Raw genomic sequence first — 19,146 nt, 5'->3', positions numbered from 1 at the left:
TGAAAGAACTCTGCATACTTACGTAATTTGTAATCAAAGTATTCTGCATTAGAGACCACGTGTGTCATATATCCACTGTACAAGTGCTATTTATTATCAAAAGGGGAGTTTCTAGTAGACAGAGCATGGTGGCTTTTGGCACTAATTTCCACGTACTATTTCAACTGCATGAATATTATTGAAAATAATGTTAAGTGGCTTCCTTTTCCCCGTTTCATGTGAATGTAAAGGAGAAGGAGATCCCATATTGTTTAATGAACAGTCTGCACTTCAGATCCACTCGGAGCCTTTTATGACTCCGTATTTGCTGCTGCTACTGGTGCTGCTGCTGCCTCTGTCGGCGTCCGCCTTGCTGGAGGTGTGTTTGTTGGCCTGCCGGTGTTTACGCTCGCGGTGCGCCTTGCTGTGGTTGTTGCTCTGCTCCTGCAGTTGGCTGTAGCCCTGATTGTCGGCCCCCAGCGTTTTCGGAGTCTGACGGGTGTCTTTCTGAACGCCTCTGGGCGGATCTCCAACGCCCAGGTTGTCGGTATTGTTGGTGTACTGCTGGCGCTCCTCATGGGCGATGTTCACATGGTTCTGCCGGCACGCCATCTTAGCATTAGCGAGGTCGGTGACAGGCAGTGGTTTGTCATGGTTTCCAGTCGATACCTGTAGAGACTTGATGGCGATGTTGTACCCTGGCGGAGCCGACGGCGTATTCCAAGAGTAAGCGTAGCTGCTGTAATCCTCTCCTCTGAGTCGTACCTCCTTGACCACCTCTTCTCCCTGCGTCAGTCCGTACAACTCGTCGTCGGGGAGCTGCGCCTGTCGGGAGCGGACGATCTCGCAGATGGTGCCGATGCCCAGGTGAAGCATCTCCCATATATTGAGCGCCAGACAGAGCAGGGACACTGCGTACATGATGAGGAGGAAGATGGTTTTCTCAGTGGGTCGTGACACAAAGCAGTCCACGCTGTGAGGACAGGGCAGGTCTGCGCACACGTAGCTGGGAGGCACCGCAAATCCGTACAGGGCGTACTGTCCACACAGGAAGGCCACCTCCAGTGACGAGCGGGCCAAGAGCTGGAGCACATAGATGCGCATCAGTCCGTCTTCTTTGATCCTCTGACGCCCGTCATGCCGTGCCTTCACCTTCAAGATTCAAGATTTAAGAGAGTTTATCTGTCACATACAATAATACAAGATCACTGGAGTAGGTTCGTTACCTTTAATTGTCGGTTAATGGGATTTCTTGGTTTCCCTCATCAAACTCATCAATACACAATCCAACAACTCCTGCACTCCTGCACATTCACCACACTATGAGATAATAATGTAATGTTATGAGACGGAGTTGTTTTCGAGGTAAATTCATGCAAAACCACTGATGCGCGTCCCCATCGAGGGCCGTTTTTCAGCAAGCAGTCTCTGCATTTCCCTCTAAAACAACTCTGTCTGGTAACGTTGTGTTATTATCTCATAGCGTGGTGAATGTGCAGGTCACAACTTGTCCACCAGAGCGTTGTGGAGTTGTTGGATTGTGTATCTGATGAGTTTGATGAGGGAAACCAAGAAATCCCATGAGCCTCTGTAACGTAGCTCTGAGCAGCTGCTCCGCCGTTCTATAAATAACTTTCATTGACAATTAAAGGTAACAAACCTACTGCTATGACTAAAGAGATTATGGCAATTTGCCAAAATGTTGAACTATCCCTTTAAAAACATGACAGGACAACAACATTAATCTGACTGAAAAGAAAACTATAAACTAAGAAATGCTAAGACACACTGATATATTCTAATCTAAATAACACACCCTCAACAACAAACAACAAATATTCAACAATTCAATTAAAAGGCACAGTGCCAAAGTGACTGTACTGTGCAAAGTGATAATTAAAAAAAATAAGTATATAAACAACATAATAATAAATAAGGTAATAAATGTAGATAATGTTAAACCTTTGCTTTCCCATCACCACTGCCTCCTTTAGCCGGTCCACCAGTGTCGCTCTCCACCTCGGCCATCTCATAGATCATTGGATCTTCCTCCTGGTCATCCTCAGCCTCTTCGATGCCCCTGTGCTGCTTTCTACCTGCCAGATAGTGCTTCTTTTTCCTCCGTGGAAATCCGCTCGCCTCACCGCCGCTGTCTCCGTGCTCCTCTGCACGGGCGATCTTGTTGACGGCGTAGCCCAGGTACATGAGCGAAGGTGTGGCCACCAGAATGATTTGGAAGACCCAAAAGCGGACATGCGAGAGCGGAGCGAAGGCATCGTAGCAGACGTTCTCGCAGCCAGGCTGACCCGTGTTGCAGACAAACTTGCTCTGCTCGTCGTAGTAGATGGATTCCCCTCCCACGGCGGTCAGCACGATCCGGAAAACAATGAGGACGGTGAGCCAGATCTTGCCCACAAACGTGGAGTGGTTGTGGATTTCTTCCAGCAGGCGAGTCAGGAAACTCCAACTCATGGTAGTGGCATGGAAACTACAGCGAGAGGCAACATACACCTCCTGTTACTCACCTGTGGAGAGAGCAGAACACTTCATTTAGACCTTCCTCCTATGGTTAAAATACTCTACCATTTAAAGACATGTATAATATCAGCCCGGAACTAAATAGACCAGTTCAGTTTACAAGCACTGTGTCTGATACATGGAAAGAAAAATCATTATTTATTCATCCGTCTTTTTGTGTCTGTCTCTTAATACATCTTTTCCCACACACACAGTTTTATACACATAAATGGATGGACCACCCATTATTCTACTGTATTCATCATGTTCAGGTTTTTTGGCCCCCTGCGTTAACACTGGAGGCTTCAGCACTTAGCTGTCCTGCCAGATATAAAACGGACACCATCAAACCACCAAACATAGTTCACTGAGGCACTGATTGGAGCTGCAGTGCAGACAAGCACTTTGTCTTTCCTATACATGGTTATCAAACTGTGTATTTCTACACAATAACAACACGTTTATCCTCGATTCTTTTAATAGCGGTCCCCTCCAGCGCATGTCTAAACACATCGTTAGCAATCGTACACAAAGGGAAGAGAAATGATGACGATGGAATGTCTAACCATAATTGCTATTGTTAACTGAGTGCCCGCCCCTGAGTTTTTTCATTTAACATTAGATCAGGGGTTCTCAAAGTGTGAGAGAGGAGCCCCCCTTAAAGAAAAACACATTTATTATCAGTTGCTATGACCAAAACAATATTTGATTCATTAAACATAAATTGGTCTTTCCTGTAGGATTTGTTAAACTTACAAGCTTGTTTCCCAGCATATATTAATTAGCATAACAACATAACAAAGCACTGACAAATATGCCTGATGTAAACATTGATATTAAACTCTGTAACACACTCGTCACACAAACCAGCTACATATTCTCCCTGTGCGATCATCTAGGAAGCAGACTGAGGACAGAGTGGGACAGAATTGTGGGGCGCGCTGCATTAGATCATTACTATACCTGGCTGTCCAGTTGTTTCAAAAATATGGACATCTCATTACTAAAAGTATGAGTGAAGTCATTCATTGATTGCATCAATTGATTCATGGTTCTATTTTATTTAATCTTTCACTTTTTTATTTCAATTTAACACACTACACTGATGATGTAAACACTGAGCACTCTGTATGGAAAGAAGTAGTTACAAACAACACCCCCCATTCACAAAAGTGTGAGCTCTTTGCTTATTCTTTATATCCATGTGAGACATACAGTAATCATATATGTATCCACAATATATTCCTGATGAATGTGACATAAATGTATAACAAAGAAGTCAATTAATTAATCCTCAAATTCATATGTGTATTTACCTTCATGTAAACTGATTAAGCAGTGTGGTTAAAGTTTATGGATGGAACAAGGAGACTTCAGTCTTGATGCTGCTCTGCTACACGCTAGCACAGTCAGTCCTGTGAACTATAATTAGCAGGCAGAGGGCTGGAGGTGGTCTGTAGCAGTAGCACACTAGGCGGCAGCTTCACTAGTTATATGGAGCGCAAAGGGCAAAGGATGAACTGCTGCAGACTGAACACCTTCCTTAGATTTTCAGCTGTATAAATCTGTAAATATTTTTCATCCTCTACTGAACTTGACCACCTCATGTTAAACTTGACCCTGTAAATGCACCCTAGCCAACAGATGGAGTATGTGAGTTTGTTGAGCTTGAGTTGAGCTTCAGTCTGTGTATGGTTCCACATACTTCTGCACTGTTTCACATAATTACCATGCATTTGATAATCAAAATACGCTTGATATCCATCAACCATTGGCGCCAAAGACCGTGGTAAACCAAATCAAGTGATAAAGGAACAGGCTAAAAAATGGTCTGTCCACTGTGTGAGGTCAGTTCTGTTAACATACTGTTTGGCTACTTATGGAAACAGCTTGTTTGGTGTCTAGGGCTTAAATCACAAAGCTATCTTTTAATCTGCTCTCAGTTTCAGTCTGTGAGTCATTTTATCACTGAGACCAAATCCAAAAAAACTTTCATGAAAGCTGGTGTGGCTGATGCTAACACAATTTCCCTCATGTCTCACTCTGTAAAGACAAATAAAATTCCAGTCTGTCTCATTAAGAATCACGTGCCCTCTAAAACTGCACATCTGGCCATGTTGTGTAACGTACTATTTGGAGACCCAGTAGCACAGCGATCACCACCCAAACACACAAGTCTAGCGGATGGCAAGAAACTGGGAACGCTCCCTCATTCAGCTCATTAGCAAAGCCTATCACGGTTGGCTGCACAACAATGGCATAAAGCAGATTTAATTGCCTTCCATTGACTGTTTAATAATTACCTTTAAAATAAAATATACACAAATTCAGGTCTGTTGGTCATCGAGAATGAAGGGAACGACTGACTCATTGACAAAATAGTCTGGTCAGGAGCCTACAGGACGAGATACAGCAGGTATTAGATTGTTATTCAGTTAATTCTGATGCACCTAGCATTTCATTAACCAACCAGAATATTTGGAGTCTGCTACTAAAATCTGTGCTAAGTGGGCCAGAAAATAAACCCCCACAGATACTGTGTGTTTTTGCATGAAATTCACAAAATGCACGAACATCTCCATAGCCGGGTTGCTGTCAGTGCCACATTGCATGCCTGATGTTGGTACACTGCACTTTCTCCAGATGTCTCACAGCCCCAGACTAACAGCCTCCAGTTTCCTACAGTGCCAGTAAAAGAACTATTTGAGGAGTGTAAGTTAAAAGAGCAACCACCCTTGTACATGCCTATCTCAGTAGGCGTCACACTGTGAATATGAAGGGTTGTGTTTTCCTTCAAAGCTGTTTGGGTGATGATCAACCCAAATGCTATCTTGCAAGTATGAAACACTTTGCCACTATTAACTTGAACGATATTTGTGGAGTATTTTCCCCAAATTGGATGCAGACCGCACGGCAGAAAGCTGACGGTAGGAAAAAGAGGAATAGGAGGTGGTTATTACATGCTGATCCAGGGACATTTTACCCTATCATGCAGTGGATTAAGATGGAGTCAATATATAGGCTAACATTTAAAATGAGCATGAGAAATGAGAAATATTTTAAAACAACATTGAGAGTAGCCAGCAGAATAAATGTCTGACTTTACCAGAGGCAGAAAAAAACTATCACAACAATTCATACATGTCTTGGCCAACTCCCATGAATAAAATAATGATACACCCTGAAGAAAGAAAGGCCATGAAAAAGAATTGCAAGTGTAATTACCCAAACATTAGATTGAGTGTTTTTCATTACACTATAGTACTAAAGTCCTGGAGACATGGGGCCTGCAGGTTATTTTGGAGTCACTTTGTGATCCAGCCACTCAAAACTGTCAAACCACACACAGATGATGCAGCTTACAAGTACAACATAATTTGATGTTGACATGTGCCTCCAGCGAAGAGAGCACTTCTCTTTCTTCTCAATTGCTTCAACTAACCACTATGATAAAAAAAAAAAAAAAAAAAACATAAGACAACTCTCTAAACCATTCATCCTTGCAGCACTATGAGTAAAGTTATTCTTATTACCTTTTCTTGTTGTATCCTTCTTATCCTCCTTGTTTTCCTGACAAGGATCCGGTGAGATTTCAAACCCAATTAACCTGCAAAGCAAAGAGAGAGGACACCAAAAACAGTTTTTATAGACAACATTATCAAGCGCCAATTAAACCTGTGCTTTTTAATTAAATGTCAATGTTTACAGTCATCATGTCTGTGTAGGTTCTCAATCTCTGTGTATATTTTCATTAAAGCCTAAACCCATAACTTTACATTTTCTCTCACTTAGTGCTGAAAACATACTGAAAATTACGTAATATAATATATGATTAAGGGAATTCTGCAGACTAGCTAATTCATTTCACAGAAGAATAATGTTGGCAATTTTGTTGATAAATACATATACTACATATATATTCATATTGATTCTTTGCTTTTGCAAATTTGAAAACATTTAATTAGATAAACGATTAATTACAGTAAACCGAGTAATATAAATTGAACAAAGCAGCCCCGCCCATGAACACAGAAAACTACAACTGGAGCATTGAGCTAACAACATTAAGGTAACTAATTTTAGCTTTAAAAAAAAACTTAACTTTGATGAAATTGCTTTATCATACTTGATAAAATCCTACCAGCTAATATTAAGTGCATATGTCATGTTACAATAGCTTTAATAATCTTATAAAAAAAAAAAACACCTGAAAACGTTGACATGCAGGTTAATGACTGTAAGGTAACAAACCGTTTGTTGTGGTTAACATGCTAACAGCTAAGCTAACAGCAAAAAAACACTCTAACTGAAAGGAAACAGATAAATCTCGACGTGTTTCTAGTACTAGACCCCTTCCTTACAACATTATAATTATTTTTCCTTTACTAAATATTCGCTAAAGTTACGTTTTACTGATATAAAATATATAAATAAACCTGCCTACCTCACCACAGCAGCAGCAGCATCCTGACGTCCAGGTGGAGCTCGTCTCGTCTCACCCACAGACTTCACCAGTCAACCGGCAACAACCACGAGGTAAAGTCCTCATCGCCTCATACACCTGAAACACTAACGTTACAGTATTGTTCCTTCACGGTTCAAATAAGTATGTATGTTTGTTTGTTTGTTTTTTAGTTTTAGGTGTCCGAAGTTTTCAATAATTGGTGCGTTCAATTTGAATTGAATCGCTCAGAGACTGAACTGGACTGTAGTGACTGAGAGAGGTGGATGTGTGAGAGAGAGAGAGGAGGACTGAAGTGTGGCTGGTGCAGGGCAAGGAGGAGTTTGTGTGTGTGTGTGTGTGTGTGTGTGTGTGTGTGTGTGTGTGTGTGTGTGTGTGTGTGTGTGTGTGTGTGTGTGTGTGTGTGTGTGTGTGTGTGTGTGTGTGTGAGAGAGAGAGAGAGAGAGAGAGAGAGAGAGAGAGACCAAGTTGAGCATCATGAGGCATTTTCCTTATTACTAAGAGTAACTCCTTTCCTGCTTAAATCTAATTTAATCTATTTACAAATCTACAATACATGAATGTGCTCAGTGAAACTACAATCAGTGTCACCTTTCAAACAAGTCTTCATGTTTGGAAATACCAGTTCTTCTGTTCTGTATAAAATGTGCCACAGGCATGTTGTGTCGTTCTGTACACACATACATTCACAGGTTATCTTGACTTTTTCTTTGTCTTTCATCATGTGGAAGATTGCAGTGACAAAAAAAACAAAAAACATTGACATTCACACAAACAAATGGCATCCACACAGACATGGTGGTTGCACATGGCTGCTTTATTATAGATGTGACGAGATTATAGTTAGATAGCAGAGCGTGTCAAAAATGTGTTGTTTAACATGTCAGTAATCTGTATCTTAATGTTTTGACCGCTGAGGTATCTGGTTTCTTCTGGTTTCCTTCTGGTGGAGTTGAGTTGTGAGTCAGAGTTTCATGCAAAGGGCAAAGACTGTGTATTGACCACATTGTTTTATTTAGACTGAGCGTCAGACTGAACAAACAGCAACAGTTTGTTTCACCTTCTTCCATCAGGCTATTTGGACACAAATTGCGGATTTGTAAAACCAGATTTGTCAGGAACTATTCCCTCCTATCACCATGAAATGCACTCAACAAAAAACACACATTTTAGACAAAGAGGTGAAAAAAGGAAGCTGTATCAGGTCATTTAAAGCAGAAGTGAGTGATATATTTGTGTTAATATAAGTCTTAAATAGTTATATCTTCCGACAGCAATCACTTACATAGAGTGTTTGGACTGAAACACGGGTCTCTCAGTCCCTCTGCTCTGCTCTGAGCCGAAGAGAAAACATTTATCGTATCCTACAGTTTTTATCCAATGAGGAGAGAGAACGGCATGCAGGGCTGTGTGTGCAGCCAAGGAACGCCGTGAATGTGGCGACGTAGGGACGAGGACTGTTATGGTGCGTTCAAGGAAACTCGTATTTTTCCGACCGTGAAGTCGTACCAGTTCGATCTGGTACGAGTTCACCGGTCGGAAGTTACGAGTGGCCGTTATAGTGACTTTCACCGGTAAAACAGGTCGGAAAAACACGAGTGGGTTGCCTGAAACGCTACAGAGTCGTAAGTTGTGACTTGAAGCTGTAATTTACGATTTCAAAAGCCTGCCTGGAACGCAGCATTAGCCAAAACGACCGGACCACTTACTTCTGCTTTAATGTTTAAAAAGATGGGGACAGTTTACGTGGTGGCCCCAATGAAAAACACAGTTTGGTTGCACTTTGGAAATCCATGTCTAGGAATCATTGTGAAGATTTTAAGATAGGCCTAGTTATCACTGTAATAATTTAACTTGCAATGCATGTAGCCCTTTAATCCCACAGTGTGTTCAGTTTCCTTCACGCTGCTACAGCTTCAGCAGATAACTAATGAATACACAAGAGATTCTTACGTCACAGTGAGGTTTCATCGTGATATTAAACATATTCAAGGACATGCCAATACAATTCACACATTGTTTTTTTTCCCCAGTTGCTGAAGAAAAATCTCCACTGTTCATCTCAAGGACGTTGAACAAATGTTAGCTCACACATGCAGCCCACACTTCCCTCTTTCCTTTCCTCTCCATCTGTTGCTAACTGACTGTTTCTTACAGGGAGCGCGGCAGCTCAGAGCTATTTAGCTCGACTTTTGTCTGGCATTGTATTCCCAACACTATCAGCAGAAGAATCGAGCACAGAGCAGAGGGTTGGAAACACTCACATCCCTAATCAGCCTGATAGCATTTTGGCATAGGAAGCGCACACATCCTAATTCAGAGTGACCTCTTACAAGCATCAAGTCCCTTAACTGAGTTATCTTTCACCTCGGAAGGCGTAATTGAATGGAGAAAAATCAATGAGGTTATCCATAAAAGCAATCATCGGATGGCGCTGGCAATTTAAAGCATTTCAACAGTTGAGTGTCTCACTGTAACTGGAGGGGGAAGGGCTGCGTCAGGTGCAACAAGACGCAGCGAGGCCATCATTGACGAGTTGGAGATCCTCAAATACGATTCGTCATCGTTCTCGTGCTAATTGGGTTTTCTATCCGCTCACTTACCTCCAGAGGTCATTGGAAATTGGGTTGGGCAGCAAGTTATCTTTTGCCTATTTATACATAATAGACACAGCATGTACTCTTTGCTTTACAATGTCAGCCCCAATATGACCTAAATTGAAGAATCAATGCTGGTACGATCAATCGAGCTGAGAGTTGCAACAGCTAATAGAGAGGTTTTCCAGAGAGTGATGGCGAAGTCGTATTGGGAAAAGAAGAAGCGGAGGACGATACATTATAAAGGCAGCGTGAGAGAGAGAGAGGACTAGAAGTGTTTTGTACAGTCAGCTTACAGTCAAGTCAGTGACACTATTATTATGGGTGCTGGACTGACAACAGAAAATATGATGGTCGACAACAGTGACATGGAGGCACCGGGGGGGAGGGGGGGGGGGGGGGGGGGGGTGACAGAATAAATAAATCAAAGAGACACAATCAGATGTAGAGAGAGAACAATGTTGAAGAGATTGAATGCAAGACGTCTGGAATGTGTTTTATCTGATCTGACAGTGGCCAAAGAAGAAGAGGAAGAAGGAGGAGGAGGAGGAGGAGGAGAAGGAGGAGCAGCAGGAGGCCATGTAAAGGGACGCAGGTTACAGCAGGCTAAATGGACACAAAATGGACTCAACTCTCTGCAAGTCAAGAAGCTGAATCAACACATAACTTGGCTGACTTCAGCAGCGTCTCAGACACGCACAATGACATGGAGCACAGCATGCACACACGCACACACACACACACACACACACAGCACACACACGCACACAGCACACACAGCCTTTGAGCCATTGCTGTCATATTGTCTAAGAGACTTAGAAGAATTATTATGCCAGAGGATCCTTCTGCTCTTGTTACTTTTTTAATTAATCAAGTGTAACACATCTCACTGGTGGGTTGAATGACTGACTATTGCAAGGCCTGATAAATGTGTCACAGCGCAGGACATTATTTAGCTTTGAGACGTAAATTTGGCGCCACCTTCTGGTCAAGAGATGAACCCAGCGGGCTTGTGAACCCAACAACAAAAAATCTATGTCCATTGACATCTCACCAAAGTTTACAACCTTAGTATGAGTATGTTTGGGTTAGGGTCACCTCAGTTAAAGGAGTGTTACAGGTATAAAGAAGTGAAAAAAACTTGAAATACTTTGCAAGAAGAATTACTAACCACCACAAACCAGCCAAGTTACATGAAATATGTGAAAGTGTTTTTTGTGAAAAATTATAATGTCATAGTGAAGTCAACTATATAAAATGTCATGACGTTATTAAAAACTAGAGTTATACTGTTAATTACCGTAGTCCATGAATTTATGAGTTATGGTCAAAAACATGTTTCTTTTACGTCATAGTGACCTTGCCCTTTCACCTTTCACCCTCTAATTCTCAAAATCTATCCACCCTCGGGTCCAAGTGAATGTCTGAACCAGATCTAAAGAAATTCCTTGAAGCTGTCACGGATATATTATGTTTGTGAGGCCACAGCAGTAATGTGTGACATCACTGCAACATTAACCTTTGACCTTTGACCACCAAAATCTAATCAGTTCATCCTAGGACCAAAGAAAACGTTTGAACCAAATCCCTGTTGTGGTCATCATACTCCATATCTGACCTGCTATCTACACCCAGCGGTCTGCATCCACCCGTGAGTGACGACCCTGGTCACCATGGTGACACATTTAGTCATCATCATATCATCACATCTCAGTGCTGCTGTCCATCTCTGCTCTCCTGGCGCTGTACTTGCTGACTGACTTTCCACTGACCCTGCCACCCCCACACTTCTGTCTGTGCCCTCGTCCGTTCTCCTCTAATCCTCTTCCTCTTGTCTTCACTTGACTGACGTCCTGCAAGTTGAGAAAGTGGCCTGGATGACTCCTCTGCCCTCCCTCCTCTACTTCTGCCTCTGCTGCTAAATCAACATGTCACCTACTTTGAGACGAAGGATTACATGCTCACTGACACTTCCCCTAAATAACTCCACCATCTTGTTTTCATGACACTGGACTGACATTGTTTCTTCACACACTTGGAACAGAGACCGGAGATCAGCAAATACATCACTCCATTTGTTTCCTTTCAAGACTAATTTCCCAAACTGGATCCCTCTGATCGCCTTCAGTCTCTTCAAAATATGCTATTTTTTACTTTTCTAATGTCGTCATCCTCCTTAACACTCAATCTCCACTGACACATCCCACACTGTTTTCAAGGGCACAGCGACCCTTTCCCACAGCACCGTTTTCATGTGGTGTTTTATAGACTGACAGCTCACTCACTTGACCTTGGAAAAAGTCACTGCAAAACAACATCGTTAAATTTGAATTGGCTCTCTTGATGATATCACTTGATCCGCTCAATTCAAACTGATTCATCATTTGTTCATAAAATTGCACAAAATGATGGAAGAATGTCAATTCAAGTCCAAATAGAGCGACAAAAGCAGAGAATATTCACAAATGAAAAGCTATACATGGGAGTTTTTGAGAAATTTTATGTAGAAAATGACTTCAATGACGATTAATCAGCTGCTAAAATAGTATATATAGTATACAGTACATACAGTATATGTGTGTGTGTGTGTGTGCGTGTGTGTGCGTGCGTGTATGTATACAGGTGTTTTTTTATGTTGTTAATGATGACCCCTCAGGGATATAACTGTGAGAAGGCCTCACAGTTATGAAGTACACAACCAAACCAGATGAATCAGATAATGGCTTTATATTCCTGTTACGATGCATTACACACATACTGGTAGTTTTGATTGAAAGTACATTCACCAGAAGAGACAGCAAACCACAAAAAAGTCAGCTCATTAGTCCTAGCAACGCATCGTTTTATTTGGTTGTTGTGACATTAGTTTTTAAAATCATATTAAAAACTCTGTAGTTTGAGAATGTAGCGTCTTTTCACATCCCTGTAAATGTCAAGTTTCTCTTCCTGTTTCATCTTGAATCTCGTCACCATCATGTCAAGTATATATCATTGAATTATTGCACAAACTCAATGGAAGTCTCATTAGTACACAGACATAAACTGCAGTACCTGTTGTTACAGATTGAATAGTTCTAACATCAGAAAGGCTAAAGCTCACAGGACTTTAGTCTCCAATCACAAAGCATGAACGGATTAGGTTTAAATCACAAAGAATTTCAGGGCCAAGCTCCAAATGCAGCAAATTAGAGCAGCAAATCTGAAAGTGCAACTTAACACATCTCCATAAATATAGCTATTATTATTTATTATTAGGAATATGTTTGCTTGTTTACACTTTCTTTTCTACTCCCTGAGAAATTAAAACACTGGTTTGAGGAAATCTCCAGCACTTCCACAGCATTCAGTTGTTTTTCAAGGCAGAAGTATTTCAGTAATGAGCAAATGGATATTAAAAATACAAAATGAGTACAAATATACACTCCGTTATTTCTACTGCCTCTGGCCTGAAGTCATTTGACAAAATCAGTATCAGTGAACCTTGGACAGGCTGCACAAATCAACAAATACACAGTATATATGTATGTAGGAATTTAGACTGCTTATTGTAAACATGATGGAAAAACAACAGTAGGACCCTGCAACACAATATTCCACTCGTCCCTGAATTTGAACATAATAAAATGCTAAAAAAACAGATTCAGTGAATTTAAGTGCTATTCTGCAATATGTATTTTTAAACACATTTCCCAGTCCCTGTCATGAATTTAGTGAGGCAAAAATGAGGTTGCATGTTGAGTTAATTAAGCAAATACACCAGAGGCTGACGCCAACACCGTCTTGTCACAACACCGTAATTTAACTGGAAATACCTTCAAACACAAGGAAGATATCTGACTTTTTAGAAAACAGAAATCTCCCTCAACGTTTTGTCAACACTATTGTTCAATGCAAATATTCATTAGAATAGGATTAAGTGACACTAACTACATGCAGAGTTTGATCATTCATCATCATCTTCAGTTGGTAAATCTCATCACACTTCATTTCATTGTTCAGAGACAGAGGGTTTAACAGTGAGGGCAAAGTGCAGACATATGGCTACAGTGCTCCCTTTGGATCACATGCTGGTGTAGATTACGGCTGCATAATCAAGCCCTAGATTAGGTATCAGTAAGAAATGGTGGAGAATGCACAGGTAGTGAGCCTGTGTGTCTCTCTCTCCGTCACCCTATCCCCGCTCCACGCTGTCCATGTCTCCGCCTGACACAACATGTGTGGTCTTTTGTTCCAGATCGTGCTACAACACCTGATCCTGCTCGTGTGTCCTTTGTCGTGGCCTTGGATGAATTCCTCCGTTCAACACAGAGTCCACAAAAACAGTTTTACATTGTTATTCTTAATCAGATCTCTTAGTTGTTCCTCGTCATCTCTGCACATGTGACCCAAAATTTAACATTGCTAAAGAAAAAAAAGTCAGATGCCGTGAGGTGTTCAAATGTAAAGTAAATTACATTCACATCCAAGTGGATGGTTCTGTTAAATGAGCTGAGTGCATTGGATTGAGTTCCACTCCAGAGCAAACAAGACATCATTTTGGTTGAGAAGACATTTAGCATCTTGATTAAAACTTAGTGCATCATTAAATACTGCATATCTTCATTACTGAGCCTCAAAATCATATCTACTGAGCTTATTTATTTGCATTTTCATTACATTTCAACTTGAAGTCCTGTCCTGCATACTGCACTACTGCTTAATACTGCATACACACTTAATACTCATTAATTACATTATTCTCTATACTTAGACAAATATACTGTATATTTGAAAATATTCCTCATAAACTTTCTTGCTGACACTCACAGGAGGAGAGCGCTCTCTTATCTGGACGCAAAATACACTGCCACTTAGTTTAGTGTAGCATTTGTTCACCAGAATTAGGACTTTATAGTCTGGATGTGAGTGAGCTTTACAGGTGGATTGTGTTACCTGTAGACTGGTCAGGTTCAGTGTTTCCTCCTGTTTTTAGTCTTTGTGTGAAGCCTCAATCGTCTCATCTACCTCTCAGCAAGAGTGCAAATCTCTAAATCTCTAATCTCCCAAAATGTCAAACCATTCCTTTAAAACATTAGATTCAGATTCACACTATTTGTCTTAATCTTTGTAAGTTATAACAAGTGTGGCTAATGTGAAATCATGCATACCTGCTGGACCTTGGTGCACTTTTGTTATATTCGCCCCTTTCACTCTCTCTCTCTCTCACACACACACACACATTCACACACACAAATACACACATCTCATCTCTCCTTTGTTATTTTCTTCAGGCTGTGCACAATGTCCTCGCCACTGGCCCAAGGAACTACATTTGCTTTGAACATGGCTTCCTGGGCCTGCTGCATCCCCAGCAGCAGCCTGTGCATGGGGAAGTCGGTCCTGGGGAAGGCCGTGTCCCTGGGTCCCAGAGCCAGGGAGGGACACACGTCGTTGGCCCCGTCTCCAATATAGAAGACCCTCTGGAAGGACGCACCACCACGCTCCTTTTGCCGCCCCGCCAGATACTCCCTAAGGATCGCCTGCTTGCACATGTTGTCAGGACAACGGGAGCACGAGTGGGAGTGGAAAGGGAGCAGCACGAGGCGGCCGGACGCATCGAAACTGGCCGGGTTTGTGAAGATCTTCCGGAAAAGGTGATGCACCCCGGCGCGCTTCAGCCAGGTCTCAATGAAGTACACGTTGGCGTCCGAGACCACCACCATCTCAAAATCCTCCTGGTGGCTCTGCAGGTACTGGAGCAGGTGCAGCAGGCCGGGCGTGGGAGGGATCTTCTCCACTGCTGACTGGATGGAGTCCTTCGACACGCCCTCCTCCGCCATGTAGGCCAACACCTTCTGCATGTGCTCGTTGTAATGCCCCTCCCTGTAGCTGTTCTTCAGCCAATCGGGAAGCCGCTGGCCCGGCAGAGCGCGCACCACAGCATCGTCACTGCTCTCGTTGATGATGGTCTCATCAAAGTCAAACAGCACCAGGAAGCGCTGCTCCTGTGGCGCTGCACGGGCTGGGCCTGATGGAGCCGTCATCTTTGGCATCTGTAGAAAATACTGAGTGGTCCCTTTCTAAGAAAAGGAATAAAACTCCGTCAGTAAGGCTTTTTGGGGGGGATTCAGAATAGCACAGTTGTTTTTTATTGCAGCCCACTCTAAAAATAATATGTGACTGGAAGGATGCCAGGAAAGCCAACATGTACACTGCTACGCTGCTGAATTAAACTACACAGAAACACTCATGGGCTGAGGGAACAAAATGTAAAAATACTATTAATCAGGTTGTAAGCTACAAGGAGATAAAAGTTTACAATAGGAAAAGGGGCGGAGCTAAGTTTAAATGATATAAAAGCAACATGTAAACAGGAAGCTCATTACACTTAGTGGGAAAAAAACACATTAACAGGAACCTCATTACACAATGAAACAAGCCAGCCCTTAGTCACCCAAATTGACACACCCTACACTTGTAGCACTTCTCTACAGAGACACTGAGGAGAAAACAAACCTATGTCTCAGACCTGTGCCAATTCAATATTAACATAGTCAATATATATTTGGAGCACAAGGCTTCCACTGTTGCACACGTGTTGTAACTTGAGTGAAGAGGGGGGCTGTTATGTCACAGCATACTTTTACCATAAGTGGAACAAACATGAGCAGCGATGTCAAACCAGCTGTGGCGGGATGTAAAAAGCAAATCTGTCCACACTGATTGGACAATCTACATGAGGATGTTTCAGGGATTTGACTTTATGCTACTCTAAACTTCTACTCCAACAAATTTTGTAGGAATATTTGCACTTTTTAAAAATCCCACTACACTGAGTTTAGTCCATAATATTAAGAGTTTTGGACATTAACATCTGTTTTACTTACAAAAATAACGTACAATATGAAATAGTTTTAAAAAATAAAACAGGAAACTAGAAAACAGAGGAAAAACTACCTGGAAAATCAATTACGTGATAAGTTGTTGACCCCGACCACTGACCAACTTAGCTTAGCATAGTTTATCAGGATAGTTTGAATGAATAGTCTACATTTAATTGTAGGATAACAGATGGTCTTACTAAACTAACTCAATTGAATAAATTAGATTAAGATATTATAGATACCACATCTTGGCTTGACAGTGTGGAAGCCTCAAGTGCAGTTTCCATTATTGTTTCTAGTCTATTTAATGTAAAGCCTGTCAATAATCATACTGTAGCCTACATCTCATTTTGTTAATCTATTTTTATTCAAAACATCACTGTTACCTTAGTTACTAGTGTTTACATACAAAACACATAATTACAATATGACAATAAGCATATAAAGTAGCTTCCTCAAATTCAAGGAAATGCCACATTTACTTTGTATTTATGTATCACTAGTAAATAAGCACTAGTAGCCTACTCCACTGGCATTCTTTGATTTACTTTGGTGATCATTTGCACTTTGGGATAATTAAATAACTGTCTGAGTCCAGCCACTTCCACCTGACACCACTGTTATGGGTCCGACACACCAGGTGGATAAGTTTGATAAGAAAACTGCACTCATTTATCTTCATGGGCCTGATCAGAGAGGAGGGAGCTGCCCTGACAAGGCTCAGATACTGACACCAGATCAGCCTGTGAATGCAGACTGTCTAGCCTAACTTACATCTACACACCGCTCACCTCACCCTGGAAGAAGAATATACCAAAGAAAAAACATTCACCATTCACCATTTCATCTGAATAGTTAAGCTCCTGTGTGTTTGTTTAGTATCCAGTAATCTGCAGGAGGCTCGGCCTGCGTGAGCATGATGAAATGTAAAGCCCACATCACCCACTGTGTTTGTCAGTGACAGTGGAGCAGCCGGTCTCTGAACGTCCTGTAACCTGCAGTCTGGCTGTGGCTGCACGGACGCATTGTGCGCCTGCGGTCTCCTACGGTCTCCTACGGTGTCTTCACCATCATCCGCACATATTCCCGGACTAAAGCGCTCTAATTTTAACCCGGGAGAGCTATTCTTGCGCGAGAGGTTACCACTCAAAGTCATCCGCGCGGCGCTGTCAGGAGTCGTTGGGCTGGCCGGGTATAGAGGCTGCTGGCCGGGTATAGAGGCTACTGGCCGGGTATAGGCTACTGTACGTCCCAGCGCCAAAGATTAAACAGCCCGTTCATACACACTAAACACACATAGCGTAAACAACAAACACACACACACACACACAGGGAAGGAAGGGAGTGGGGTTGAGGCAGAAGAACAGGCCTACCGGTCGTCAGCATATGAGCGGGGATAGTAGGCTATGTGCCCGGCTCCGGCGACCGCAGCCCAGTCAGCATTAAGATGTTTTAAAGGAGACTCCCTCGGCTGCACACAGGGTTTTCCCATTTAAAGCCGCTGCGTCAAGGTGAACGGAGAAAACACGCTACATCCGCCTCGTCCTTTCAAAGTAAAAGCGCCAAGAAAATCACAGTAGCTGTCGCAATGAAAATATATTACGGATCTTAACATTACAAGTCTATTTATTTAACAGTGTTATAATATCCGGTAGAGCTCTACTGCAAAATGATTAGCCTATACCACATTTCACAATACAAATGAACACTTAATCTATTGTATTTGAATTAGGACTACATCATTAAAGTTTATTCAATTTTAACATTGTTAAATATGTTGAAGTCATCATTAAACTGTATATAAGCTATTAATAACGTAATGTAATTCTAAAAAAAAAAAAAAATTTTGGTAGGCTATTATAACTCTTTCACCTTGGAAGAAAAAGGCTTCTCCACTTCTGCTGGTGTTCAATACCAGTCATGTAACTTTAATGCGCAGTGCTGGATATAGCATACAAGTGCATTTTAATCTGACAACAATAGTATTGACAGACCTACTAAATAAGAATCAAACTTTCTGTATTTGGGTCACTTGGCCTGATGCTGGAAATGTGTAGCCTATCTAAAAATACATGACTACATATCTTTCAGCCGCAGCCAGCAGCAGCTACATGTTACAGGATCATTATTCACTCCAGACAGCTGAGGGTTAAACAAAGGGCATCTTCTAATTTCTCAAGTATCCGGTGTACAAAGGGCTGGAGAGACTCAGATAAACGTCTAGCTTTACATTCTGCTGATAGGGTTACTTCATCAGAACATCTCAGCCTCCCCACCCTTTATAAACACATATGTTCATATCAGGTCAGGTGTTTAGTGCCCCTGACCTGACTTAGTAACAATATTCTGATATCATTTGTACAGTAAATTAATTGAATATAGATTCATAAAGTTTCCATTTCTTTGATTTTTGGTTAGTTTTTGTGGAGATGGGTCTTTAACTTGACTGGATGTGTAGTTACAACATGTTGAAGGGTGGAGAGCAGCTACACATGGATCCAAGTTTATTAGGCCTGAAGCTACTGTATGTCTGCGTCACTTGTGCAATTAAGAGTTTATATTTTATGGCATCTGTACTTCAGACCTTTACATGTCATGCTATATAAGTGTGCTACTATTGCCCTAGATGCAAACATCAAAGATAAGGTTTCAAATTAGCCAGTAAAAGGAGGGATGAGCAGCTTAAAATGGAGTTTAAGATTTGAAAAACGCAAAGAATAAAAAGCTC

General features: G+C 41.7%; 2 protein-coding genes across 2 annotated transcripts; both read right to left on the bottom strand.

Moving 5' to 3' along the window:
- Window positions 1-270: 270 nt before the first annotated feature.
- On the bottom strand, window positions 271-2,451 carry LOC311002570 (gap junction gamma-1 protein-like; the record flags this gene model as incomplete). Its single annotated transcript, XM_083993974.1, has 2 exons — window positions 271-1,131; window positions 1,942-2,451. 2 exons carry the CDS (start codon window positions 2,449-2,451, stop codon window positions 271-273), a joined length of 1,371 nt encoding a protein of 456 aa, XP_083850100.1.
- A 9,895-nt stretch (window positions 2,452-12,346) lies between these two features.
- Window positions 12,347-17,890, bottom strand: LOC311002785 (putative phosphatase phospho1). The gene is made up of 2 exons (XM_083994293.1): window positions 17,792-17,890; window positions 12,347-15,614 (listed from the first exon to the last, which is right to left on the bottom strand). The coding sequence occupies exon 2, from the start codon at window positions 15,585-15,587 to the stop codon at window positions 14,799-14,801; it is 789 nt and encodes a 262-aa protein (XP_083850419.1). The 5' UTR covers window positions 15,588-15,614; window positions 17,792-17,890; the 3' UTR covers window positions 12,347-14,798.
- Between the last annotated feature and the right edge of the window lie 1,256 nt (window positions 17,891-19,146).

The sequence above is a fragment of the Trachurus trachurus genome, assembly GCF_905171665.1.
Source record: "Trachurus trachurus genome assembly, chromosome: 19".
Classification (NCBI taxonomy): Eukaryota; Metazoa; Chordata; class Actinopteri; order Carangiformes; family Carangidae; genus Trachurus; species Trachurus trachurus.
The sequence above is the reverse complement of the archived record's forward strand: the minus strand, read 5'-3'. Positions and strand labels throughout refer to the sequence as shown.

What these genes read in the sequence shown, in the direction of transcription:
- LOC311002785 (XM_083994293.1), bottom strand. Translation starts at nt 15,587, where the DNA reads ATGCCAAAGATGACGGCTCCATCAGGCCCAGCCCGTGCAGCGCCACAG.